The 24,928-nt window shown below is 41.6% G+C and overlaps 2 protein-coding genes across 2 annotated transcripts in view; both read right to left on the bottom strand.

Annotated features, from left to right (window-relative positions):
* Positions 1 to 13,170, bottom strand: part of arhgef18b (rho/rac guanine nucleotide exchange factor (GEF) 18b) — a gene marked incomplete at its 5' end in the record, with an annotated part of 46,554 nt that extends 33,384 nt beyond the window's left edge. Inside the window, 10 exons of the mRNA XM_083911336.1 lie at positions 767 to 953; positions 1,785 to 1,893; positions 2,495 to 2,569; positions 3,049 to 3,093; positions 3,777 to 3,831; positions 3,942 to 4,068; positions 4,720 to 4,894; positions 5,564 to 6,177; positions 7,198 to 7,340; positions 13,095 to 13,170. Of these exons, the coding sequence (XP_083767462.1) occupies positions 767 to 953; positions 1,785 to 1,893; positions 2,495 to 2,569; positions 3,049 to 3,093; positions 3,777 to 3,831; positions 3,942 to 4,068; positions 4,720 to 4,894; positions 5,564 to 6,177; positions 7,198 to 7,340; positions 13,095 to 13,170 (1,606 nt within the window). The remainder of the gene's footprint in view (positions 1 to 766; positions 954 to 1,784; positions 1,894 to 2,494; positions 2,570 to 3,048; positions 3,094 to 3,776; positions 3,832 to 3,941; positions 4,069 to 4,719; positions 4,895 to 5,563; positions 6,178 to 7,197; positions 7,341 to 13,094) is intronic.
* A 3,583-nt stretch (positions 13,171 to 16,753) lies between these two features.
* insrb (insulin receptor b) overlaps positions 16,754 to 24,928 on the bottom strand; it is an 84,185-nt gene continuing 76,010 nt past the window's right edge. The window contains exon 23 of the mRNA XM_083940495.1: positions 16,754 to 24,822. Within this exon, the coding sequence (XP_083796621.1) occupies positions 24,468 to 24,822 (355 nt within the window). The 3' untranslated portion in view covers positions 16,754 to 24,467. The remainder of the gene's footprint in view (positions 24,823 to 24,928) is intronic.

Raw genomic sequence — 24,928 nt, 5'->3', positions numbered from 1 at the left:
TTCCTCTGTGTTTTGATACTTCCACACTGATTCTATAGCATCTCAACCTGCTTTATAATAAAATAAAAGATGGAAATCTCACTTTTTACAATATGGGACCATTGAAGGATGCTATAAAACGATCATGTTAATGTCCACCGATCTATATCATCATAAAAAGGTGTATATTACTTTGTATATTACAGGCTTCATCAGCTGACCTGCAGGAGTGGCATAAGAGAGACAATAAAAGGTCTACTCTACTAAAAGTGCAGAGATAATTGCAAATTAGAAGGTTACGTGCTGTTTAAAGAGGAACTGAAAGGGAACACCATCTTCTTTTTTTAAACATGCGAAAGCCACACTCAATATGATGATGGCATGTGATTATCACTTTCTGGGTTATGACATAGTTGTGAAAACAAAGTGAAAACTTGTTATCTTGATGCTGTGATCTGCCACGTAACAAATGTGCCAACCAGTGTATTAAAATAACATAACGTCAGAAATACTTTTACCTAAAAATAAAAAGATTTTGAGTGTTTCCTGAATCATTTGTGAATGTTTTATAATTCATTACAGTTTCTGGTTGGGTGTGTGTGATTGTTTAAGGGTGGCTCTGTTTTTTTGCCTGTGTGCTCCAAGAAGTGTGTGAGTGAGCATGCGTGCAGTAGCATGGGTATAAATAGGTGAGAGTTTGTGTGTAAGCACAGCACGTGTGTTTTAGGCGTGTCGGGCTGAGAACAAGCGTGGGTGCGTGTACACCTGTGGTCGTGGTGTAACTCACTCATGCACTGCAGGCCATGCTTTCTCTGCAGGCTCTTGCTGCACAGTGAGCAGGTGGCACAGCTGGAGAAAGCGCCTGGCACCAAATAATGTCCGTCGCTGCTTCTTCTGTCACACACTTTCTCTTTGGCCTCTCGCTCCTTCTCCTTTCCCTTCTCTTTCATCTGCTCCTTTTCTCGGTTCTTACCCTGCAGACAGAAGAACAAGAAAAGTCAAACATAGACGGAGGCATTGCATTATACATGCAAATGTGTGTGTTTTCTTTCACTGTGCCACATAGTGCATGGTTTGGTGTAACATTACACAACCATGTCAGAGGCAGGATATATAACAGGGTTTGTGTAAGTAGATTAGTGACCTGTGTGTACAGCAACATGCTCACCAGGGAACTGTAACACCTCAGGATTTGATCTTTTCTGTGCAGAATGCTTAGCTCTTTAAGGTCCCATATCTTAAAAATTAGATTTCAATGTCTTTTTTTGTAAGTATAAAGCAGGTCGAGGTGCTATTTAAATACCATGAACGTATCAAAAGGCTTAATCCAAAGTGAAATGCTCACAGACGTATTCAGAAAGTCTGCCTTTAAACAGAACTTCTGTACAGTTGTGAAGTCACAACTATAAAATACTGTATACAGGTAGAAAGTGCCACTACCGATCCATTACAGTCATTCCCCGGCTGACGGTGCAGAGACGCCAAGGGAGCGGATGTGAAAGACCCAGAAACACTGACCAATGAGACGAGACTGGGCTTTTTAAGGAGGGGTCTTAAAGAGACAGGCGCAAAAACTAAGCATTTCAGAAAGAGGGTGAATTTGTGTATATTTAGACAGTAGCAGAAAAATAATGTGTTTTTGGGTTAATAAAGCATGTACACATATTCTAGTAGAAATCTTAAATATGAGATATTTAAAATACCTTTTAAATGCTAATGAGACCATATTAGTTTGCAGTTTAGGCAACACGGTATATTGCACCAAAGCGACATTATGCACCTTGTTTCTGTGGTAGAGGGCTTACCTTATCTTTATTGAAGGAGCCAGTCACCCTGTTCCTCAGAGAGCTGAGAGTCCTCTTCACCTTTGTGCCTTTCTCCACCTTCTCCACACGATCCTCCTCTTCTTCAGTCCTGGTCGAAGAAGTGGGGAATGAAATACACAACCAGAAATAAAGGAAACACAAACATACAGAAACGCCTCTTTGTCCAACAGAATTTAGTCATTTTACTCACATTTGATCATCTTAAAAAATCTTTTAAAAGCTTATATCCAGATGGAATAGTGTTAATCTCGTGCAAGTTATTTGATATGCCTCATAATTGTTTCACTCTTTTGTGATTGACACTGTGGAAATCAACACACATGAAATTATGCTAAACAGGTGATTTTGTCGGATAGTTTCAGTTGCAGTGATGAAACATTTAATTGGTGTGTTGAAAGGAAAAGAAACCACATAATTGCCAAACTAAGAGCATATTTCATTGTACAGACACTTAATGTTTTAACCCTTTTGGTTTTGACCTAGTCTTGCATTGCCAGGTCTATCACCACAGCATTGAAGAGATAGATGGCTACCCCGGCTTATCATTGTGGTTAAGTGAAAAAACAAGCGTGACCATATTTATGTTATAGATTGCCAATGGAAAACCTCTATGCAAATAAACAAGCTATGTGGAGACAAACTTTTATTTTCATCCAAAACTTCCATAAATATGTGTTTGCAGCACTTACTCTTTAGAGAGGAACTCATACCACGTGACATTTCCTGAAACTGTGGAGTCCGACTTGTTGTTTCTCTGCTTCGCTCTGCGGAGGACAATGAGAAGGTTTCAGTGTGGAGAGAGACTTGGTTTAATTGAAAAACCGGCCCAAATATTACCCATATATAACCATACGACTTTGAAAGCAGCACAATAGATACTATGAGAGTATAACATGATTTATCCAGCAGTGCACTTTTAAGTGATGTGTTTCACGTAAGTCCGCTGGGTTTCATTGTCAGGTGAGCTCAACGTCAACTAATGATTTTGTGAAATAAATAAAAAAACTTCTAGTGTTCCACAGACCCTTTCCAGACAGGATGGCATACAGTGTCAGTGCCCAATCACACATGCAAAAGCATGTGCCAAAACATGCATGTACATACATGTGCCCGCACCCACCCACACACACATAAACGCACAAATGCACACACACAGTGCAGTGCTCTCCCCTGGTCTGTCTCTGCTGCTGCTCTGAAAACTGGGACGAGCTTTTGAGCAAGCAGACCTCTCCTGTTTACTTACCCATGGTACAGCTTTAGCTCCTGCAGAACTTTCTGTACCATCAGCCTAAGACAAACAAGACACTGAGGCTGAGTAGGGGCTGCCAGAAAGTAGGAGAGGAGAGGAGAGGAGAGGAGAGGAGAGGAGAGGAGAGGAGAGGAGAGGAGAGGAGAGGAGAGAAAAAAGGACAAAACTGCTGGGAGCTGGGTGTCAAACTGCGATTTAGGGAAGAATCCTCCCTCGCCTGCTGCGTCTACACAATCGCCAGAGCAAACAGATACTACACACACACACACACACACACACACACACACACACACACACACACACACACTAAGGGGCCATCTAAGGAGCTGGGAGAGAGGACTGTGGGAGGAGGAGGTTGCAGACATATGACATGGAGCAGAAATGTCATGAGGGAATGGGGGAAGCCCCTCTGTTATGTGGGAGTTAGACAGCAGCAGCAGACTATCATGATTTACAACTACAGAACAGTATGTGAACTATTGTCCTGAACCATTCAAAAGCTACAGGTATAATTTACAGGACATAAGCGATCAACAGTTGCCTCCTGTGAATCAAACCGAAGGAGTGTCTGTTTTCTTTCTTTCAAGCATCATTAAACCTGATCTGCCAGTGACACTGAAGCATCCTCTGAAGATGAAATACAGATTTCACCACATATAGCGAGTCATAAAGGGGTGTGTAGTCTACCTCAAGCCGCAGGCGTAATCAATGTATAGACTTACATATGGCTTTGTCCGTCAGTCGAGTGTAGGTTTTCTTCAGGGTCGAACTCCTCTGCTGCAGTAGAGAAAAGATGATGATATAGAAACTATGTTGAAAACAGCTGCCTATAGACTGCAGATACACAAACTAACATTGACTGTACATGCATCGACACTCAGCCCCACCTCCTGCTGCCCTTGCAGCCTGTTTGGATGTCTGCACAACACGTGAAATGTGTGCAGCACGGGAACATTCGTCTGTGGCGAGGATCTCTGAGCGGGAGTACAGATGCCTGCCAGGCACGCCACAGGCCTGAAAGCATTGAAGAATAAACACACATGTACATCACATGCACATTTGATCTGTTTTACCTCCACTCCCCAACATACAGCTGAGATATGATAACATTTACTTAAAGTGGCCTTTATTAGTTTCACATTTATATTTAGTCATTTTTGGTCACTTTAGTATCTTCCTTATTTTAATTTAATTGAATTGAATTAATTATGCGCATGACGCAAAGACTGAGTGTCTTGCTATTTAGTTTCTAATATGCCGGCATCCTCAGCTGACTTTTTGTCTTTCAGAGGCTGAACACTAGCTTACAGCGAGAGTGGAGATATTGGTATCAAATGAATCAGAGACCATTCAAAGGTAGAAAAATGCACAAATGTCAAAAGTTCCAAATGCAACATTGATTTTTCTATGTTGTTCCTCAAGGTCTTGGTGTCTTGATGATGTATTTTGGAGGGATTGTTAATCATCAATTCTCGAGTGGTAAAATATGGTTAAAATCGAAGCCTTTTTTAAAAAATGAAAGTATAAATTTGTGACCTGTTTTCAAGGAATTATGTCTTCAGTGGAAACCAATGTGTATCGAGCTGGAGATCAAGTTTCACAGTTTTCGTTTGGAGATAAGATTTCTTGACATTTATATGTCTTATTATCCTGTTGCTTTATTACCATGCTAGTGACCCTGGGTCTTGGACCGGGGACCATCAGACTGGAGTCATCTCTCTCATCTCCAGGAAATGCTGTGCAGCTGTAGGACTGCTGCTGGGCGGACTGGAAGAGACTTTTCTGCCCCTCATCCTCTCCCTCTCCATCGCTGTCCATGTTATTGGTATCCAAACTGAGTCTGGCAGCACACACACACACACACAAACACGCACACAAACACACACACACACACACACGCACGCACACACACACACACACACACACACACACACACACACACACACACACACACACACACACACACACACACACACACACACACACACAAACACGCACACAAACACACACACACACACACACGCACGCACACACACACAGACACACACACACACACACACACACACACACACACACACACACACACACACACACACACACACACACACACACATACAGCAAAGTGTTCACCACCGAATAAAACTTTTGAGCGAGACACACTATGACCTGAGTTTATTCTTGGGTTGTTTTTTGGTTGAAGTATTTTGGTGCACTGTTCATATTCACACCCCAAAGTAAATGTGACTGCCTTATTTAATTAGCTGTGAAAGAACAACCAACTAAACCACCAGAAACACTGAGCTCAGCTAAACAGCACAGCAAGGTTTTTTTTGTTTGTTTCTTGTTACTGTTTTTGAGAGTGACAACTTTCAACAAAATTTCTTCCACTGATCTGTTCGAAAACATATGAAAATGACTCGTGAGTGCAGTTTGGAGGTAATTGTGTTTATCCTTAAAATATGTCTTCCTCCAATTCTTTCCATCCTTTACAACCATCCATCCATCTTACCTCCTGCCCAGGTTGATGGGGGACACAGGAACACCCCAGCTGTGCCTCCGAGACGTTGACATGGATCTGACCAGAATAGGAAAGCTGTCCAGCTCTGACTCTCCGTCTAAATCCATAGTGGTCTGCTCCTTTACATCCTCTGATCCTTTTATTCCGTGTGCTGTTTCCATTGATCCCAACAGTCCATTCAGATTAATTGTCAAGCTAAGCCCTACTGCGGGGCCTGAGGAGTCACCGCTGTCAATGATACAACCTGACAATAACTTCGGACTAAGCTGAGTGACCACAAAGTTTTCATGAAGTTCCTCTGCAGGGTGTATATAGTAGGGGGAAGATGGTGCAGTGACCTGCGGGGAGCGTGTGCTCAAAGAAGTCTGTGCAGGCTGGTGGATGACAGGACTGTCTGTGTTTAGAGACACCTGCAGGCCAGCAGTTAGGGTTTTGCTGGGGACTGTGGTTACTGTGGATGCAGTCTGTGAGGCCGGTCTGCCTCCCTCCAGGTCTTTAAAGTACTCAGACTCTCGGAGAGAAGAGCTTAGCCCCAGCAGGTCCTCCTCACTGCTGTTCACCTCCACACAGGGGTAGTCATAGTCACTGACTACTGAACACGCATCCTGCAAAAATGGAGCATGAAAAAATTAAAGAGAGGGGAGAGAGGAGAAATAAAATAGGCATGGAGAACAGAGCAGAGATAAACAAGATATTCTGAAGTAATATTGAGCTGCAATCCAAAATTCAAGTAACTCAAAACTTACTTAAGTCTGCAGCCACTCTGGCAGCTATATTGTCATTAGTTGCAGGTATTTGGTCATAAACCAAAGAATTGGACAAAGTGAAATTTGACCCAATGATGGCACTTGATGAAAGGTCAAAGGATCAAAGTTATTACAAACATTCTTCATGGACATGAAGGTCTAAATATTTTTTATTTATATATAGAGAGAGTAAAAGTCAGGCCATCACCAAAGTAATGAATGTATCTTCAAGTAAACGTTAATGTATGTACAATTTTGAGTCGATCCATGTTGTGGTTAGCCTGGCATCACCAGTCTAATTGGCAAATGCTTATTCGCCTTGGCCCTCCCAGTTCATTTTTTATTTCTAAGGGGCATTATCAACAGTGCAGAGCAAAATAGTTCTAAACCTGCCCCACGAGATAAACAGTTGTGATTGGTCCGCCCACAGCCAGGTCGGGTGGAAATCTTTCTTTGGAAGAGGGGACAGGCAAATCCACCAAACTCATGTTTCCTTTGTTCTGGCAGATATGTCTGGCCCTTCTCCCTTGTTTCCAGACTATGTTGTAGTCACTGAGTATGTGAAAATGTTGACCTGCTGATGACTCTTGAGTTCAGAGGACCACAAGTCATTAGAATTTATCCACTGGGGACCTTGAATATGTGTTGCAAATGTCATGGCAATAAATCCTGTGAATGTTTCACTCTGAACCAGAGAGTTCAATGTAGCGGTGATGCTAGAGGAAAGTCATGAAGATGCATTGTCCGGGAACCTTGAGACTAATAATTGTTGCTTTGGTCCAAAGCGGTGGACCGGCCAACTGACATGAGAGCCAGGGTAAAATGAAAGGAAAAATATTGGAAATAATAAGGATTGAAACTAAGAATAAAGAGCTTTACCTGGTCTTTATTGGTGCTACCAAAGAAAACATCCTCAGCGATAGAGGCAGGGGACGGTGAGGAGGAAGAGCCGGTCCTGCTGGGAGCATGAGGCTGGACACTGAGCTGGTCACTGGGCTGCCTACATGGCTTAGACTCTGATGCTGAAAAATAATGGATGTAATGTTTGTGAGTTAAAAAAACATTACCCCAAAAACTCAATAGCTTCAACACTACCATAAGGAGAACACAAACACAGAGAACGGCAGCTGATTTCAACAGCTTCACAACACCTGCTTAATCAGCGTCAGCGATTTTGAGTATGACGGAAGAAAAGCTCTGTTACAGCCATGCTCCGTCCTCTCACTGAAAGCTCCTTTACATTTCCATTGCATAAACAGATTCCTGGGTTCCCATGATGCCACAAACCACTGTCATCTCTGCAAACTGCTTGGTGAGCCAGCATTAGTCTCCATGTCAGCGGTGGAGAGCTGGGGATTATTCCCTGGCTGAGCTTGCCTGTGGTAAATAATGTAATATGCTGTAGTAAGTGCAGTGCAGCAGCATATATGGAGCTTGGTATCACATATTTGAGGTCAAAAAAAGTGTTTAATTGTAACATTTCTTACATGTCAGTGTCTCGTGGTGTCTGAAAGGTCTGTTAAGGCGTCTGAGTATGTTCACTGTTAAGGTTTCAGCCACACCATGCCCATCTGAGGAGGGGAGAGACGCTGCTACTACAGGTTACATAACCTCATTTCATAAGGGACGCCTCCTGTGAACCCAAACCCTACCTTAAGCCAGCCTGGCTCCAGAAGGCCTGACTCAGTTCTCCTTGAAAAGATTTTGCCCTCTCTCTGTTCTTCTGTAAAGGTTCATTTTCTGATTTAGCATGACCACTGTAAACAGGTTTCTGCTGGCACTAATGCTACACATGTCAGGTTCCATGTGATTTCAGTAATGAGGGAATGATGAAAGAGATAATGCTCAGACTCTTTGGACTATCCAACAGACCCATGCTAGGAGTATATTTTAAGTTGTGAAGAACAAAATGAATGCGACCTCACGCATGTAAGTTCACTCTCCTTTTAGCTTTGGTTTGATCTTCACTAAATACTGAGAGATATATTTTGCTCTTTAGCTGATGCAGTTAATGCTTCACTACATCTTAACCTGAAAGTGTCTGACTGCTGTTTGGTACTGGCAGGTTGGTCTGCAGTAAGTTTATCAAACATTGTGTGTTAGAAACAGCTGACTGCAGATGCTGGACACGATGTGGATGAGAGCGTTGAGACTCAACAGCAAATTTGCGGGCTAAAAGATGCTAAAAGATGCTAAAAGATGCTACGGAGAAGAAAAAATGTGGTCAGAGTGATGACAAGAGCGGCTTTAAAAACAGAAAGGATATCATATAGTCCATTATGCTTTCTAAAAGAGACCTAGGGCACTAGAGACGTCCATTTCATTTCATAACTTTTCTTTCAGATTATTCGGGAACGACTTGCATGAAATCCTTGTAATAAGCGTAAGCTAATAGGTAATAAGGGCCTTAGTAGTCCTTATAAGATTATTGTGTGTTAATAAGACTATACAAGTGTTAATAATCGCATCAATTCCAACAATATGTGTGATTGTTTGAATAAGAGTGTGTGAAAATTGTTTTGCGCAGCTCAGTCTTCGACCTCAGGGATATTGTTGTGCAGTGAGATCAAATGCAGACAGGCCACACTCATGAGTCCTGCATCATGTTCTGCTGCAGCATCCAATCCCCTCTTCAGTTCAACAGCCAGAGATGCTCTCACATAAACACACAGACAGAAACACTGTAGATCTATTTTCTATTTTACTAAATCACTCCCTCGGGCTGCGGGGATGGCAGTGTCCCTGCTGGAGGGAGAATTTGTTTGCGTCCAAATCTCACTCGTGTTAAGTGTAAACTCAGACACTGCTGCGGCTGCTTGATGCTGTCTCGTAGTGCCGCTGCAGCCTTTTATGGTTGGCCTCTTATATCTGCTAATACATCACACAAGGATGAAACATCAGTGTGTGTGTGTGTGTGTGTGTGTGTTCTGTGTGTGTGTGTGTGACCATCATAGTCAGCTGTTTTCCCCACAGTTTGTCTCTACATAACAAAGGGTGGTCTGCTACTCAAACTAATGACTGTTATCAACTTATAAATTACTGAGGTACATTAACGCCTCATCTGAAACTCTTTCAATTATTACATTTAACATTAAATACTTAATATAACACTACATGAATATTACTTTTATTATATTGTTCCTCTTTTCTCTAAATTGTGATTCCACAACGGTAACTTCTATCTATTAAAGTCCTCCTACAGAAACGTTTTAGTGGTAATTCTTAGGACCTGTGTTCAGTTGTTCCCAACAAATAGAGAGTGTATGCAGCCGCCTAGAGAAAAGATGCTTGACCCAGCCTTTTTTCTCCCAGAGCACTCCTACTTTTTTGAGCGCTTCTATTTGAAAATCCTTGAACCTTTCAGAAAAGCACTTGTGTCTTCGGTAAAATATCACAACTAGGACAGAAAAGCCATTTTTTTGGAGCAGATCAGCAGGACTCTCAACCTTACTGGTGAGTGTTGTGCTTTTATCATCGTACCACTTGTTGTTAGCTGAGCCAACACCCTGTTAACGTAGCATAGTGTTAGCTACCTTGCTAACGTCGTAGAAACAAAAGTGCTCCCCAGTGCTTTTTTATGTTGACACAGGCCCTTAAGATTTCAGTCCTGTTGATCTACAATTTCTATTTGAGTGAAATTAATGGTGTGCTCAGCGTTCAGCAGTCTGAAGACTTGTTGTTGATTAATGTTTTCAAAATTGTGCATGTAGTGGGAAAAATATTGGCATATTTTTATTTTTTTAGTCACTGTTGCATCTGCACACACAGCGTATTTGGCCATATACCTGAAATGTACTCGACAAAAGCCCCACAATGAATCTATTCACTATTTTACTGAACTGTAACTTAAGCTGTTTTGTAAGAGTTAAAAGTACATTTTTTGTGAGAATTAATCCTCACAAAATTAATAATAATTAAAACACGCTCTAGTGGTGCAGGATTTTCTTTTTTCCTTTTGTTCCTCAAAATGACTAAAAATGTTAGTGTTTGGTTAAAACTGAGAGAGAACAGAGATCCCATCAGAGTGAACATAGCTTTAAAAATCTCTATAAATAATGTATTTCTGTATGAGAAATGTAATTTTCATTGTGCAGAATGTAAATGACAGATTTGTGTGTGTTATGTTATCTTGTTTGTGTTTGATGAACTAATGTGAGAAGAAGGAAACGAGGGCACATGCTCACCACAAAGCTCATGGTACATATGTCTGCAACGCTACATGACAATCACAAGAGGAACTCCTGCATCACATGATACAGTCAGTTGATTATTAATAATGTACATGGTGAGTTTATGACAAAACACCGATTTAGAAAAGGTGTCTACAACGGAGACACTAGTACAAGAAACACCTTTTTATGTGTTGTTAAGGTCACTCTGATGCGAGACACCACACACACACACACACACACACACACACACACACACACACACACACACACACAGCCCATATATTACCAAGCTGCAAACACCACAGATGACAAGATAAAAATCACACTAGTAACTCATCTAACATAAATATATTATTCAATACTTCAAATGAAGTGTTAAGATTAAGGTCACAGTGAACATCAGTGCATGGATGATTCACGGACTGGTGTGTGTGTGTGTGTGTGTGTGTGTGTGTGTGTGTGTGTGTGTGTGTGTGTGTGTGTGTGTGTGTGTGTGTGTGTGTGTGTGTGTGTGTGTCTGTGTGCGTGTGTGTGTGTGAAAACAGAACACAGACGCTGTTAGATCCGAGGTCGAAGCACACATCAAAACAACTGTCATCTCAAAGATCCTCTTTGATCAGAAATTCGACCGACTACTGTTTCAAAGTGCCGAGCTACACAGACACCACGGCTGAAGCAAAATGGAAGCGCCCTTCATTTCTCTAAGAAAACGTCATATTCCCCTGAAGATAACAGCATGGGAACAGACAGCACAAAATAATTCAAGCTCTATGTGTCATAGAGAAGGATGAACAGAAACATTTGAGTTGTTGCGTGTGTGTAAACCTCCACATGTTTTTTTCTCAGTTAATTCAGTTTGTTTGTTTTTTTTAAATGGATTTACTTACAAAACTATAAAATCACACCAATGCTGCACCAAACGTCATCTTCAAAACCCTTCATACATGCTCTACATGTCACGGTGGCATACGAAAAAATAATCAGACAATGATTTTACAATAAATAAAGCTTTTATCCCCAATTTTATATATAATATGCTTTAATTAACCAGGTTAAAGTTCAATTGAGATTAAAGATCCCCTCTAGACACGTGTTAAGACATATACAAGTAGTCTATTCGGAGCAATACTTATAATAATACATGTGTCTGATGCGTTTCGTCCACAAAAAAAGTTAAATTTCATCATTAAAATCCTATGAAAATGCAAATTGTGTGTGTGTTTCCTGCTAAACACAAGATGTTTCCTTCTTTACTTTAGAGTCCATTCTGTGTTTGTTTAATGGCAGCTTCAAGTGTCTACATCACACTTACATACGTTGAAAACTGGACCAGGATTAACTTTCAAACTCATTGTGATGTCACAAATCCTGCTTGTAGTCCCGCCACTTAAAAATTGGTTAAAAAAGCTCTCTGCATCATTCTGCACGGTGAAAAAAAAGGGGGGGGGTCTTTAAAATCTTTTTCAAGAGTGGCCTGGCCAAGAGGGCGACAAAAACAAAAACAATACAAACAGGCAAAGACCACTGTCACACACTATAAGTACTGAGTGCGTACAAAATCCAGTTAAAATGCAATATAAGAAAATAGTTATCATGCATAAATAGGAAACATTTTTAAAAAATATCAGTGAGAAATTTTCACAAAAGTTTTCAAAAGGAGCACCGGTACTATTTTCTCAATTCTTTAAGATGTGAGAAATCAGGCCGTACTTACACATGTTTTTGACACAGATAAGAAAGTACCAGCAGAAGAAGAGTTTATACCAATGTTAAGACCGGACATAGAGAGATGGCCATTTAGCAGCAGCATACAGAGCACAGTGGTGTACAAGATTTCCGCAGCACAATGGTACACAGTGTCCAACTCCTTTAGGCACTGGTCAGGTGCATTCATAGAAAGTAATCCAATAAAGGTAGAAATGAAGCACAAAATCAAATGTTTCCTTGCCTGGAGGGAAAAAAGGGACTTTATCCTTAAAAAAGAAAGAAAGTTAATTAAAGTTTCAGCTTGGAGAAGAGGTTTTTAATGTGTGATTTGAATGAAAACTTGTGATCAATATTATCTAAACACGTGTATGTTGTGAACATTTCGATTTCAAACCCTTGACCAGTTGAGATCTTAGGAAGATTGGATGTTAACTTTTTGCCTTTTGAAACCAGCATTGATTCAACACCAACAAGTTAATCAAATGGGACTGAACTACATCAAAGACAGACTGCAGGAATTTAAGAGTTTGCACTACGGAAGTGGACGAGCAACAGATACAAATGGGACGTAGCATTTGATAAGATATCACAGAGATCTACATAAATTGAAAACAGCATTGTTGATAGATGCACTGGGATTCTCACCTCTTATACAATGTACCTGGGTTAGAAATGACTCACTGAACTTTGCAAAATAAACCTCTCATCCGATACACAGCAACCGTCACTCGCCACAAGCCCCAAAATGGTAAACAACAGCCAACATCCTCCTGAGGTCAAATCTAGTGCACAACCTCTACTCGATGATGACCCCCTCTTCTGTCTTCTTAGTGTTCCCTCTGCACCATCCAACAAACACAAAAGGCCTAAAGTGTCATCAAAATGTATAACCAGTACCTCTCTTGAAGGACCATCTCTTCATCCAGAGTTTGGAGAAGGAGGGCCAGGAGTTGTTAAGAGGAGAATCCGCCATACGAGCAGCGCAGTGGGGAGGCCAGCAGGAACTGGAGCTCGCTCACACTGGAGCTCTGGCACCCAGTGAGAGGAAGAGAGAGAGGGGGGGAGAAGGGGAGTGCAGGAGGGGAGAGGAGGGACGGAGGGAGGGAGGGGAGTCGAGAAAGAGAGAGAGAGTCCAAGAGAAGTAATAGGGAGCTGTTAGTTGGGGATTACCTCCCCAAAGGAGACAGAAAAAGAGTATGAAGCCAAGAAGTGTGAAATAGTTGGCTCTGGAAATTGAATTATTTATGATACAGTGAACGAGACTCCAAAAAGGGGTTTTACGCTTTCGGTTTTACTTGCAGGTGGAGGTGTTACAATAACAACATGTTCTACTGTGAAGAGGATCGCCTAGTTTCTGATAAATGCTTAAGGTGGATTCTCACCGCACACATCTTATAAGATGATTGCTGGATGGCAAAAGGCAGAGGAGGAGATCAGAAATGGGTGTTTGGGGCGACACAGTGAGCAGAGGGGCAGTCAAGGGAGGTAATGTGTATTTTAATAGTCTGAGATCCCAGGAAACACTCAGGAATTAGTTTAATGCCTAAAAAAAACATGTTTTACTGTTTAGGGAAATAAGGCTGGAACTGAAAAAGAGAAGGAAGTATACGCAATGAAAGGGCAATGATACATGCATGGGGCTTACTTATTCAGAGTCAAAGTGGCACAAACTATCACATCTTCTCGGAAGAATTAAAGCAAGTGAGGTCTTTTGGAAAGCTAAGAAACTGTGAAGAGGATCAGTATACAGCAGAGAGAGGCGAGGATCTGTAGCTGCTACAGCTACTAGACACAGAGCCTGACAATTGTTGAAACCATTGTGCTTCTTAATTTGTGCAGTGTAACTACGGATGACTGTCAAGTTCAGCTCACTGCACATCAAGTGGAAAAGTCTTCCTACTTTCCCACAGACAGGGGAGGCAGAGAGAACACTGGCACAGAGAAGGCAAGTAGAAAATGTACTAAAACACAACTCTACTGAAGAAGAATACCTCACATTTCAAACACAACGCATAGATAAATGAAAGGAGAGAACAGGGCCCTTGTGTGCAGATCACGGTTTGAAACTCAGAAAAGCAACATAAACTCTACTTACATTTGATGATAGGCAACAGATGGCAGCATGTAAATCCTCCCTGTTCACCTAAACAAGGCAGAAGAGGGGAGAAAAGATGGTTCAGAGTCCCTCAGGTCTGACTGTGTTCTGTGTGGACGTCAGCTTCGCCCTCATACTGACAGCACAGAGAGACAGCCACAGGATCTCAACCCTGCTTCCTCTTTTTTCTCATTCTGTGCCGCCAAATGGCCCACACGTACACTTCCACACATCGCTGCAGCTTTAAAAAGTGTTGTGGCAGCTGACGAACTTGACGGTAGCACAGCACTATTACATAAGTGCAAGTTGTGAAGTCTTCTGTTGACAGTTAACCTTTGTATTTTGACCCCACTTACTCTTAAAACATGTTTATTGTGACAGACAGATCAAACTACAATGAAGCTGGTGGATTCACAATTCAGTGTATCCATCACCGAGTTGTAGTGTCATCTCATGACTTTCATTAGTGTGATCTCTGTTCTGCAGTTGTGTATCTCTTCATGCTTTGCAGCTTTGTGCTCACCCCTGCGCAGCCCTGAGAAAGTGGGTTAGGAGGAACTAGCTGCGTTTGTAGTGGTTTCAGTCAGAGCACAACTTCATGGCAATCGCACGTACATAGAGATGCACACTGTACTACCGCTCATCATCTTTTACTCTTGAGATCTCCGTGAGTGAATGAACGCAGAAGCACACATGAATTAACTGCCAGGCCTCGATGGTTTCCCCTGCAGCACAATTCACAAGCAGTGAGGAGGGCAGCAGCTATCAGTGCATGAGAAACATTTACAAGGTGTGTCGTCATTTGAAATTGTCAGAGTGATTCTGCAAAAAAAAATACGATTGATAATAAATACAAACATATAGAGCTGCCCTCTGATTAACATTGATAACTTGCGTGTGAAGAAACACTAACCTCAATTACTGTCAAGGTGCCCTTGAGCAAGGCATTTAAGTCGTGCGATGGGATCATTTCAAATCAAATCAACCTTTATTTATATGGCGCTTTTCATACAGAAAAGTATCGCAAAGTGCCTTACAGAGATGTACAGAAGAAGAGAAACATCAAATAAAATCAGGAGAAGAAAGTTAAAAGAACCCAACCCTCCCACAGTCATGCACAGAGACACACACAACTGTTCATACACACATTCACATAAACACACACAGTCTTGCAGGCACACAGATACACTGACTCACACCTACACCAACGCTGGCTGTCACTACAGAGACATGGCCGGGCAGCGAGACCTGAGTTACAGAGGAGGCTAGAGGAAGCTACCTATTGGGGGGCCAACCACACCGGGAGAGATCCCAGTCCAAGGTCACAGGGAGCATCGCCACAGACACCACCGCGACCCAGGCAGGCAGGAGCCTCCGCACCAAAGTGCAGAGCCCTCTAGCCGCCCGGGCCGGAACCGTCCACGGGACAGCACCCCCCGCGGCCAAGTAGGAGGTCTATGGCTGCACCTGTTGCTGAGGAGTGAGTGTGGCCAGGAAAAGCAGGAGAAGAGAGAATGGGTCCCTAACAACAAAATGAAAGCTAAAGGTGTGTGACAAATAGAGGTGGAAGGGTTATTTTTCTGAGCTTTTACTTAGAAGTTGCAATATCACAGTTAAAAATACTCGATTACGAATTTTACTTAAAGGGGACATGATGCTCATTTTCAGGGTCATGCTTGTATTTTAGGTTTCTAGAACCTGTTTACATGCTTTAAAGAAAAACACACACATTATTTTCTCTAACTGTGTGAATATACCTGTATTCACCCTCTGTCTGAAACGCTCAGTTAAAACACCTGCTTCTTTAAGCGTTTGTTCAGCATTTACGGGTCTTCTGCATCTGTGCTTTCTGTGTCTCTGCACAGTCATTGCAGCCGAGAGCAGCACTTTCTACCTATATATAGTGTAGCATAGTTGCGACATCACAACCAGACATAAGTCCTGACGCATCGTTTAAAGGCACAGTTTCTGAATACAGGCTGTGTGCATTTTCTCTGTGGATTGGGCGGTTTAATACTTTCACAATATTTATAGAACATCTCTAACCTGCTTTATAATAATAAAAAACATGGAAGTCTCAATCTCAAACGTAGATAAGTATTATCAGCTAAATGTACCAAAAGTAAAAGTACTCATTATGGAAGCCAAACGGACCCGATCAGTTATATTCTTATACATATGATGCATTTAGACGTAAACAGTTAAACCAGTATTTGTCAAACAAATGTCAAATAATAAAGTAGCATAAAACGGAAAAACTAAAATTAGGTACTCGACAACTGTGCACAAGTAGGGTACTTGAGGAAAATCTATTTTGTTGCTTTCCTCTTCTGGTGACAAAACAAATCTCAACAGTTTTTTTTTTTTAAACTTTCATCAGCATATCTTCATCAATGAAGCGATAATTAGTCTTATGGTTGTATATGTATAAAAGCTGAGTCAAGGAGCACGAGGAGACACATATTCTCCAATAATTTTATTCATAATTTTAATATAAACAGTTAATTGTTGAATAATTTACACACAGCAAGATTTTTATTTTCATATCATTGCAACATTTTCTGTACATGTCACTACTTGGCTCTCCTTTGAAAACATAGAAAAAATAAATTGTCAAGCGTTCATTTAGTCATGGCACATTTTTGATCCTGTACAATATGCGTGTGTGTGTGTGTGTGTGTGTGTGTGTGTGTGTGTGTGTGTGTGTGTGTGTGTGTGTGTGTGTGTTCAATATATTGATATATGTGATACATAAAGATAATGGCACATTTGGATCCAGTGTGAGGGATGAAGCGATCTCTGTGGGTTGCGGGTTTTTGGACTTTACATACACACATATACACCTGCTGTCTGCATACTCACCGATGTCTCAACATAATGTTTACACAACATATCCCAAAAAATTAATACATCAGCATATTCATCGGCAATAAATGACATTAATAAAGAGGTATCCTGCAAGACTACACACATCATTCTGGGGACCACCTATGTGCACTGAGGAGAGAAAGACTTGAAGGACACAGAGGAGGAGGAGGAGGAGGAGGAGGAGGAGGAGGAGGAGGAGCAGCAGCGATCAGAGACAAAGAAAGCCGTGGTAAAGACTTCAACAGAGGACAACACAGACACAACTCCATCGATTTAAACAACGTACAGCACAGGTAACAGGATAGAGATAAATATAAGCTATTGGTGTGTAAACTGGAGCAGACCACTGGACCGACAGATGACTTTAAACTAAAGAAGAGGCTGCTTTTCCTCAGATTTGTCATCTAACAAACAGGGTCACCACACCTCCAACGCCCCCGCGCTGTCTGTCCTTAAACAATGCCGCCTCTCTCCCTAATCAATAACACAAACATGAACAGTTCATCATAACACTACTGACAGACAGTACCTAGTATTCATTCATGGCTGAAGGTGTTTTCACCTTTATGCTGAGCCTTCTTGAAGGGAACAGCTCAACATTTTGGGAAATACGCTTGTTCACTTCCTGGCAGAGAGTCAGAGAAGAACGGTGCCATGCTCATATCTGTCCGTAACACATCAAGGCTACAATAGTAGGTATCATTATAACGCATCAGTAATGTAGCCGAAGCTATGACTTTTCCACTGAATATCAACCAATCAATTGAAACTTTCTCTAGCACTTTTCCTGCACAGCAAAGGCAACACAGAACACATGCGGTGGTGTGTTCACGGCAGTTTTCCTAAAATTAGATTCAATAAATCACCGGATTCTTGCCAACGCAGTCCTAGATGCTATCGATTTTCTCATCTCAACTCTGCAATAAAGCAAATAAGCGTACTTCCCAAAATGTCTAACTATTCCTATAACACTTCCAGCGTTACAGTCTAAACTTAAAGATGTATGGTCGTTGAACCATCAGTAAAACATTTTTTTTTTTTTTTTAGCTTATTCAGGATTTTATCACTCGTTTCCTCTTCTTCAAAAGGATGTGCAGTGGTCTTTTCCAGTTTTCCCACATACAAAAAAAAACAAAAAACAAAACACATTTGCAAACTAAACACACGTCTCTTGTCAGAAACAATTTCATACAACAACATCTGTGACAGGGTGACGTATTTGTGACAGGACAAAGGCTTTATGGTTGACATGCTGCTGTGGCTGGGCTGGGTGGCTGAAATGCACGACAACATTCAGAACATGCATCGGATTAAGAGCAGGGTTCATTTGCGAAACGTTTTCAGGCCACATACTGTTTATGTCTTGTTACGCAGGGGTAAGCCCTCAGACTGGAGTTGTGCTGCTCCTGTTAAATACATTGACAGACTTGACTCTGCTTTGTTTTCTGTGTAGTGGGTTGTGTCATGATAAACAACAAAAAAAAATCTATCCTTTTAAATTTAGAAAAAAGTTATATACACATTGATAACAATGTTAAATTCATAATGTACATGAGTAGTAAAAGTTTACAGTCAGAAAAAGTAATTGTATTTGCCCTCCATACTTTGGCTAAAAAAAATAGAAATCAACATCTCTAAAATGTAATACTTTTTTCTTTTCTTTTAAACAAAACAATAATACATACAATGCTTTGTTCTCACCCTGCGCTGCGTTACGTTACTAGCATGCTCTGTCCAACCGCTTTTTAGGTCATCAGAGTTCAACAAAACAAACCTAAACTTCCCTAAAAGTCAAACGCTTTCGTTTTCTGTGGGGGCCGAGGGGATCTGCTGCTATTTACAGTGAAGAGCTTATTAATGCGTTCATTTCTTTTGAAAGTCATGGAACAACTCAATGCATTTCAAATGGAAGTCCCCAACTGCAATGCAATCACTTGTTGCTACTCATGGGTTTTTGCATGTGCTATGGGGCGTCGCTGTCAAAACAGACTGATGAGAAACAAAATCAGTAAGCATCAGATTATCAATCTATCCGCTGGTATCGATAATTCATATTCCCATGCACAAAGCAAACCAGAGCTTGGCAGAGGAGAGACACAAGTTCAAGTGTCATATAATCCAAATTACAGTATTTTCCCACCAAGCAGTGAGAATGTTTTTCTCTGCAGTTACAGCTAAAGAGAATGCATTAAAAGAGAACTCCTGTGATTTTATTTCATGTTTGGCGATGGGAAAATCCTCTTTTGCGATTGGTGAGGACACAAGTCTCCTCTGAGGGGAGTGGACTGGGTGGGAGGGGTCAGGAGGGCCGTTAGTCTGAGCAAGGCACTGTGGATCGGGGCCCTGTTTGCTTCGCCACCCCTGACCTGCAAGGCTCCCATCCAACCGCTAGAGGGCAGTCCAAACCACATCACGTCAGAGAGAGAGAAGAGGACTCCTGATTATCTTCAAAGGGGCTTGAAGAGATTGCGAGATTTCAGATTTATGAAAAAGGGTGTTTGGGTTATTGTTGTTGAAAACTTGTCCTTGGATTTATCATCTCCATTTTGCTTTTTGCAAGGATGCTGAGAACTTGCGCTTGCGTCAGAGTCGATAAAAGGTAGGTAGGTAGCTCTTTTTCCTCCTCCTCCAACCACAAAGCATCAGGCCGCCTCCCTGAGACAAAAAAGTTACAATCTAGATTTCATGTTTATTAATAGTTCTTATGGCACACAGGATTGTCCCAGTCCAGCTTTTTTTTCCCTTTGCAGAGGGGTGCTGGAAGGTAGGTGTGTGTGTGTGTGTGTGTGTGTGTGTGTGTGTGTGGGGGGGAGGGGTCCTCTTTAAAACTTTTTAACCAGCCCAGACGTCAGTGTCCTGATGAGCCAAAACAGACCCAATCCATGGCATTGACAGAAGGTAAAGGTTATCTCTTGATATTCACAGTAGAAAAAATTTACATACAAAACAAAAATCAGAACAGAGAAATAGACAAATAAACCAGCGACAACGACTGGAGGACACGTGGGATTTGAACGCTAACTGTTTTGACCACAAAGAGATGGATGGACAGACTGAAGAAGAAGAAGGAGAAGAGTAGGGCTTTCTGCCAGACAACAGGTGTAGTCTCGATGTGACTTTTAAAAAAGCATGAGGATCGAGGGCTGAGCTTCGTTTGCCTTGGCTGCATGTAGATGATCACAGATATGCATTTAAAGCCAAGAGACTTTCCTTTTTTTTTACTCATGCTAATGTCACATCCCCAGAAACCAGTAGAGCCGCCACTACATACAGTCCAGAGGATTGGTGTATAAAGCTACGCCCGGGGAAAGCCTCATTTTATAAACTGGAGCAACAATAAAAAGGATAAACTGTCCATGAAGTCGATTAACTGCCTGATGTTTAATAAGTGTAAAAATTATAAGGGGAAGGATAATACTTGTATATCTTGTAAATTTATCCCTAAAAATCAACGCCGCCGCCGAAAATATCCACATACTGCAGGGGTTGATGACAGCTTCCCCCAGGACACAAGAAGAAGAGAAAACTGAGGAAAAACGTAGGTAGAGGGCTTTAATACACCACAGGGGGAAAGGAATTCATCAGCAGTGTTGGTAATGTACGATAGAGTGATACTATTTGAAATGACGGGCTACTGAGAGACTGACGGGGATGATTTAGGCTCTTTAGACTGATTCCTCCATATGCACTGAGGTAGACTCTGGCCAAACACAAAGACGACGACAATTACTTATTTACTGACTAACTATCTAGCACTCCCGCTGCTCACCATCAGCTACACCACCTGTACAATAACAAACTAGGCTTTTACATCGCTCCGCTCTCAAATACCTTAAAAATGCTCGACTAAAAAGCTAACTGTGTTCTTCTTACACAATGACAATGATCATAATAAAATAAATATCTGGTATTTCAAAGATATGGGCACCATCTTAATTAAAAATTGCATATGCGTGTGAACACCACCACAAGATAAGCAACCTAGGTCAAGGTGGAGACGAGAGCTATGTCCTGCTTCCAAACTACATACTGATTCGAACTGAGTATGTAGTGTTTACAAAGATGCAACTGCCAAACAGTGTACTATTAAGATAACAATTCAGCATTAGTATATAGTGTGGAATTATGACACAGCTAAGGTCCACTGTTTTTTCTGTCATGTACACAAAACTGATGGGCATCAGATTTTTTTTTTTAAATATCTTTTTTTCTGCTTTTTTTTCTCCAAACTATGTCACAGATTATTTACAAAGTACAAAAGCCCAAGATTGTAACTCCTCAGAATAATTAGCTAAAATCTACATCATACCCTCAGACGCCTTTGAGTGCACAACAGCAGACTCTGGCCAATCCACAGTGTCACCGCTAAAGCACTAGGTGAACATTAGTGTTCGAACCTTAGGCTGGCAACAAGCCGAAACGAAGAAAAAAAAAAATGTTTAAAAAAACTGCCCCCAAAGACCTCTACTTCTCTTCCAGCAAAGAACAAAGTTGTAACCCAATAAACACAAATGTAGATGCAGCTTTGATTTCTCTGCCTCATGAGAAGAAATGCAGAGAGAGCACAGAGGCCTGTGTGTGTGTGTTACTTGCAGATATAACTAGCCTGGACGTGGCTCTGGGTTTGAGAAGGCACTGGTAAAATATGGAGGCAGCGTCTCTGCTTTCTCTGACTTTGATTTTGTGGGTTCTCATTGTTGACAGAACGCTGCCAACACTTTGGCTATACTATACGTAAGTGCTGAATGCTGTTCGGCTAGATTGGCAACCACATTGGTCTGTTTGTCCAGAAAAAAAAAAGTCTGCTGACTATCACCTGCCACATCGACTGCTGTGATTAGAGAGCAAGAGAGGAGCGTCTACGGAGGATCTACTATGAAACTTTGACGACCTTTGGGCTCCGAATGAGGGTCAAAGTGAATTAATGATCTTAGGAGGACACAATGAAGAGTCAGCAACTGGCAAAGGGTACAGTTGACAGGAATGTTTTTGATTCCCGGAAGGAAGGGACAAACTTCAGATCGTTCGATTACTAAGAGGGAAAAGTCTTTCATGTGAGTGCTCTGGATCGAGTCGGGTGTGATGATGGTTTCAGCTTTGCCGGCAGGGAGGGGACAAGGGAACGAGCAGTTCCAAATAAATCCTGGAATGTCAGACCTGAGTGAAATAGCTGCTGCACACCGTGTCCTGACTGCCTAACTGCATGTGATAGAGAGAATAATAGGATTAACAATCACTCACACACTCCCTCTCTCTCTCTCTCAGAAAGATGGAGAGACCTGCCCATCTCTCCTCTCCACTACCTGCTGTGGACAGAGTTGGAACTTTCCATATTTCTCTCCAGCTCTTCGACCACAGAACATGGAAATTTCCAACAGCCTGATTTTGAGCGGTGAGTTCAGCAGCAAATGGGAAGCCTCAAGAAGACTGAGGAGGGAGGGTGTGCAGGAGGTGTGTGTGTGTGTGCGCGGTGCAGAGCAAACCTAACAATGAGAGGGGAACCTAATGTGTGGATTTAGTAGAGCCTTCCATCTAAAACTGAGGTCCCGAACTAGAGCCTGATCTCAGGTCAGATGAAAAGGGAACTCTACTACTCTCCAATTTAAATTATGCGGGTCGTTTAGTGCTGGTTATAGAAACAGATAAGGGGCTCATCGTTTCACTTCACCTGCATTTGGCTGAGAGCTGGTGTTAATTCCCCACCCTGGCCCGCTCCAAGCAGCACCGACACAACTGAGAGACCATCACTGTTACGCCAACATAAGGAAGTCGCACTCTCACTGACAGTTAACGACGACCTGGATAACCAGCTAAATCACGTGAAGGACGTCATAAAACAGTGATAACAAACACATAAAGACCTTAGCTCCAACGTGATGTGACCAGAGAAGAGACAGCAGACACAGAGACAAACACACATCAGGTGCACTTCCACCTAGAAAGACCTCATTCCCCCTTTTATAAAGCTTTTTTTTTTTTTTTTTGGTTATTTAGTTGTTTTTTTTCCACGCTGTTGTAGTAAAGTTGCCTCCAGATATTGACAACTATCAGTGGGAAAAAGGTTTATAAAAAAAAAAAATGATGCAGTTGAGTTGACAATATTTTGGGGCTTTATCCCTTCCCATCCTTACGGAGAGAACGAGTGCTCAAGAGAGACTGGAGGCCTAAGACACAGAGAGCACTGATGGTAGATTAGTGTGATTTCTGGGGCTACAAAAATAAGAAAATTAAAAAACCCAGAAAGAAAAAAAACCTGGCAAAATAAAATACTAGCAAAGCTTCTGATGAAAAATATTACAAATATGAAGTATTTACAAAAAACAACAATGTCATATATTATATATGAAATATTGATACATAAATATCAGTATTCCATATATACTATATATATTATATATATTTATATATTTCTATACCCACTAAAATATATCAAAGCAGCAGCTATTGGTCAGTCTGAGGAACTCTTTTGTCCAATTCTTAACTGTTTAAATATCCTTCAGCCATATAGTGAGGACACAGAAATAAAACTGAGAAAGAGGAAAAGAGAAGAGAAAATAACAATAAGAGCAAATAAATTAAAACTAGTCACCAAACACCCGATGAATCTGTGTGTAGTTTGGAATTCTGCAGAACCAAAACAATAAAAACAAAAAAAGAAAACATTCCTCTAGGAATAGATGTTTGTTCTAGGACCAAGTCTCTGAAAGTCATCCCACCGTTCCAAACTGATTAAGTCATTGTTCAAAAGGAAATTAGTAAAAGCGCTGATAGACACTTCTCTTTGTTTATAGGCCACGTACAAAAAGGCCACTATCTGAGTAACAAGATTTCACTTGGAGAGAAAAAACAAAGCACAGAAATGTGGAAATGCAGATTGGTGGGGAGAAAGGAGGGACAAGTCTTGAGGGTTGAACATAAGCAGCCTTCTTGGTTGTCTAAGGTTTGTTGTGTTCACAGTTTTCTTTTCTCTCTCCGTTTTCATCACAAGGAGTCCTGGAAACGTGGCAATAGTGAAAAACAGAAGATAGGTAATATGGTAATAGAAAGTCTGATGTGTTGTGGAGGAAGTTAAAAAAGAGTTTACACCATGTTTGCACCCCCTGGCTTGCCTGTGTGCGGCAGCCATGAGGAAGAAAATAAAAAGTCCTGAGATCTGTGTCTTTTTTGAAAGGCTTCTCCAAGAATCAGAAAATCATTTGAAAATGATGCGAGGAACTTGAAAGATACAGAAAGAAAATTGACTGGAAGAGAAAGGGGGGGGGGTGGAGGGGGCAGGTTAAACAAGTTATTTTAGGAAACAGGAAATGTTAGGAAGGGCTGGATCTGGGCAACGATAAGATTCGTCCGTTTTTCTTGCCACCGTTCATATGTGTGTAGGGGACATGCTCCTCATAGTTCCCCCTGAGAGCCACCGAGGGCCCGCTGTCCCTGCCTAAGCTCTCCTCTCTCTGTGAGTATGAAGATGGATCCAGTGGGATGCTCTCCATGTTGTCCAGGTCCAGGTCATACTCCTCTGTCTCGGGGACTTTGTTCTCCTCGCTGTAGAAGAAGGAGAACTCGTGGAAAGACGGGTGCAGGTCCTCCCGCAGCATCTCGATGATCTCATGGAACAACGGCCGCATCTTGGGGTTGTACTGCCAACACATCTGCATTAGGCTGTGCCTGGAAAAGGGAATAAAAAGGTACAAAGCTTTAACCCTTTAATGCATACCTTAGGTTCTTACCCCAGGACTACATACACGCTGTTTAATTCATTCATTTAATCCAA

The sequence above is a fragment of the Echiichthys vipera genome (genome assembly GCF_963691815.1).
Source record: "Echiichthys vipera genome assembly, chromosome: 3".
Lineage (NCBI taxonomy): Eukaryota > Metazoa > Chordata > Actinopteri > Perciformes > Trachinidae > Echiichthys > Echiichthys vipera.
The sequence above is the reverse complement of the archived record's forward strand: the minus strand, read 5'-3'. Positions and strand labels throughout refer to the sequence as shown.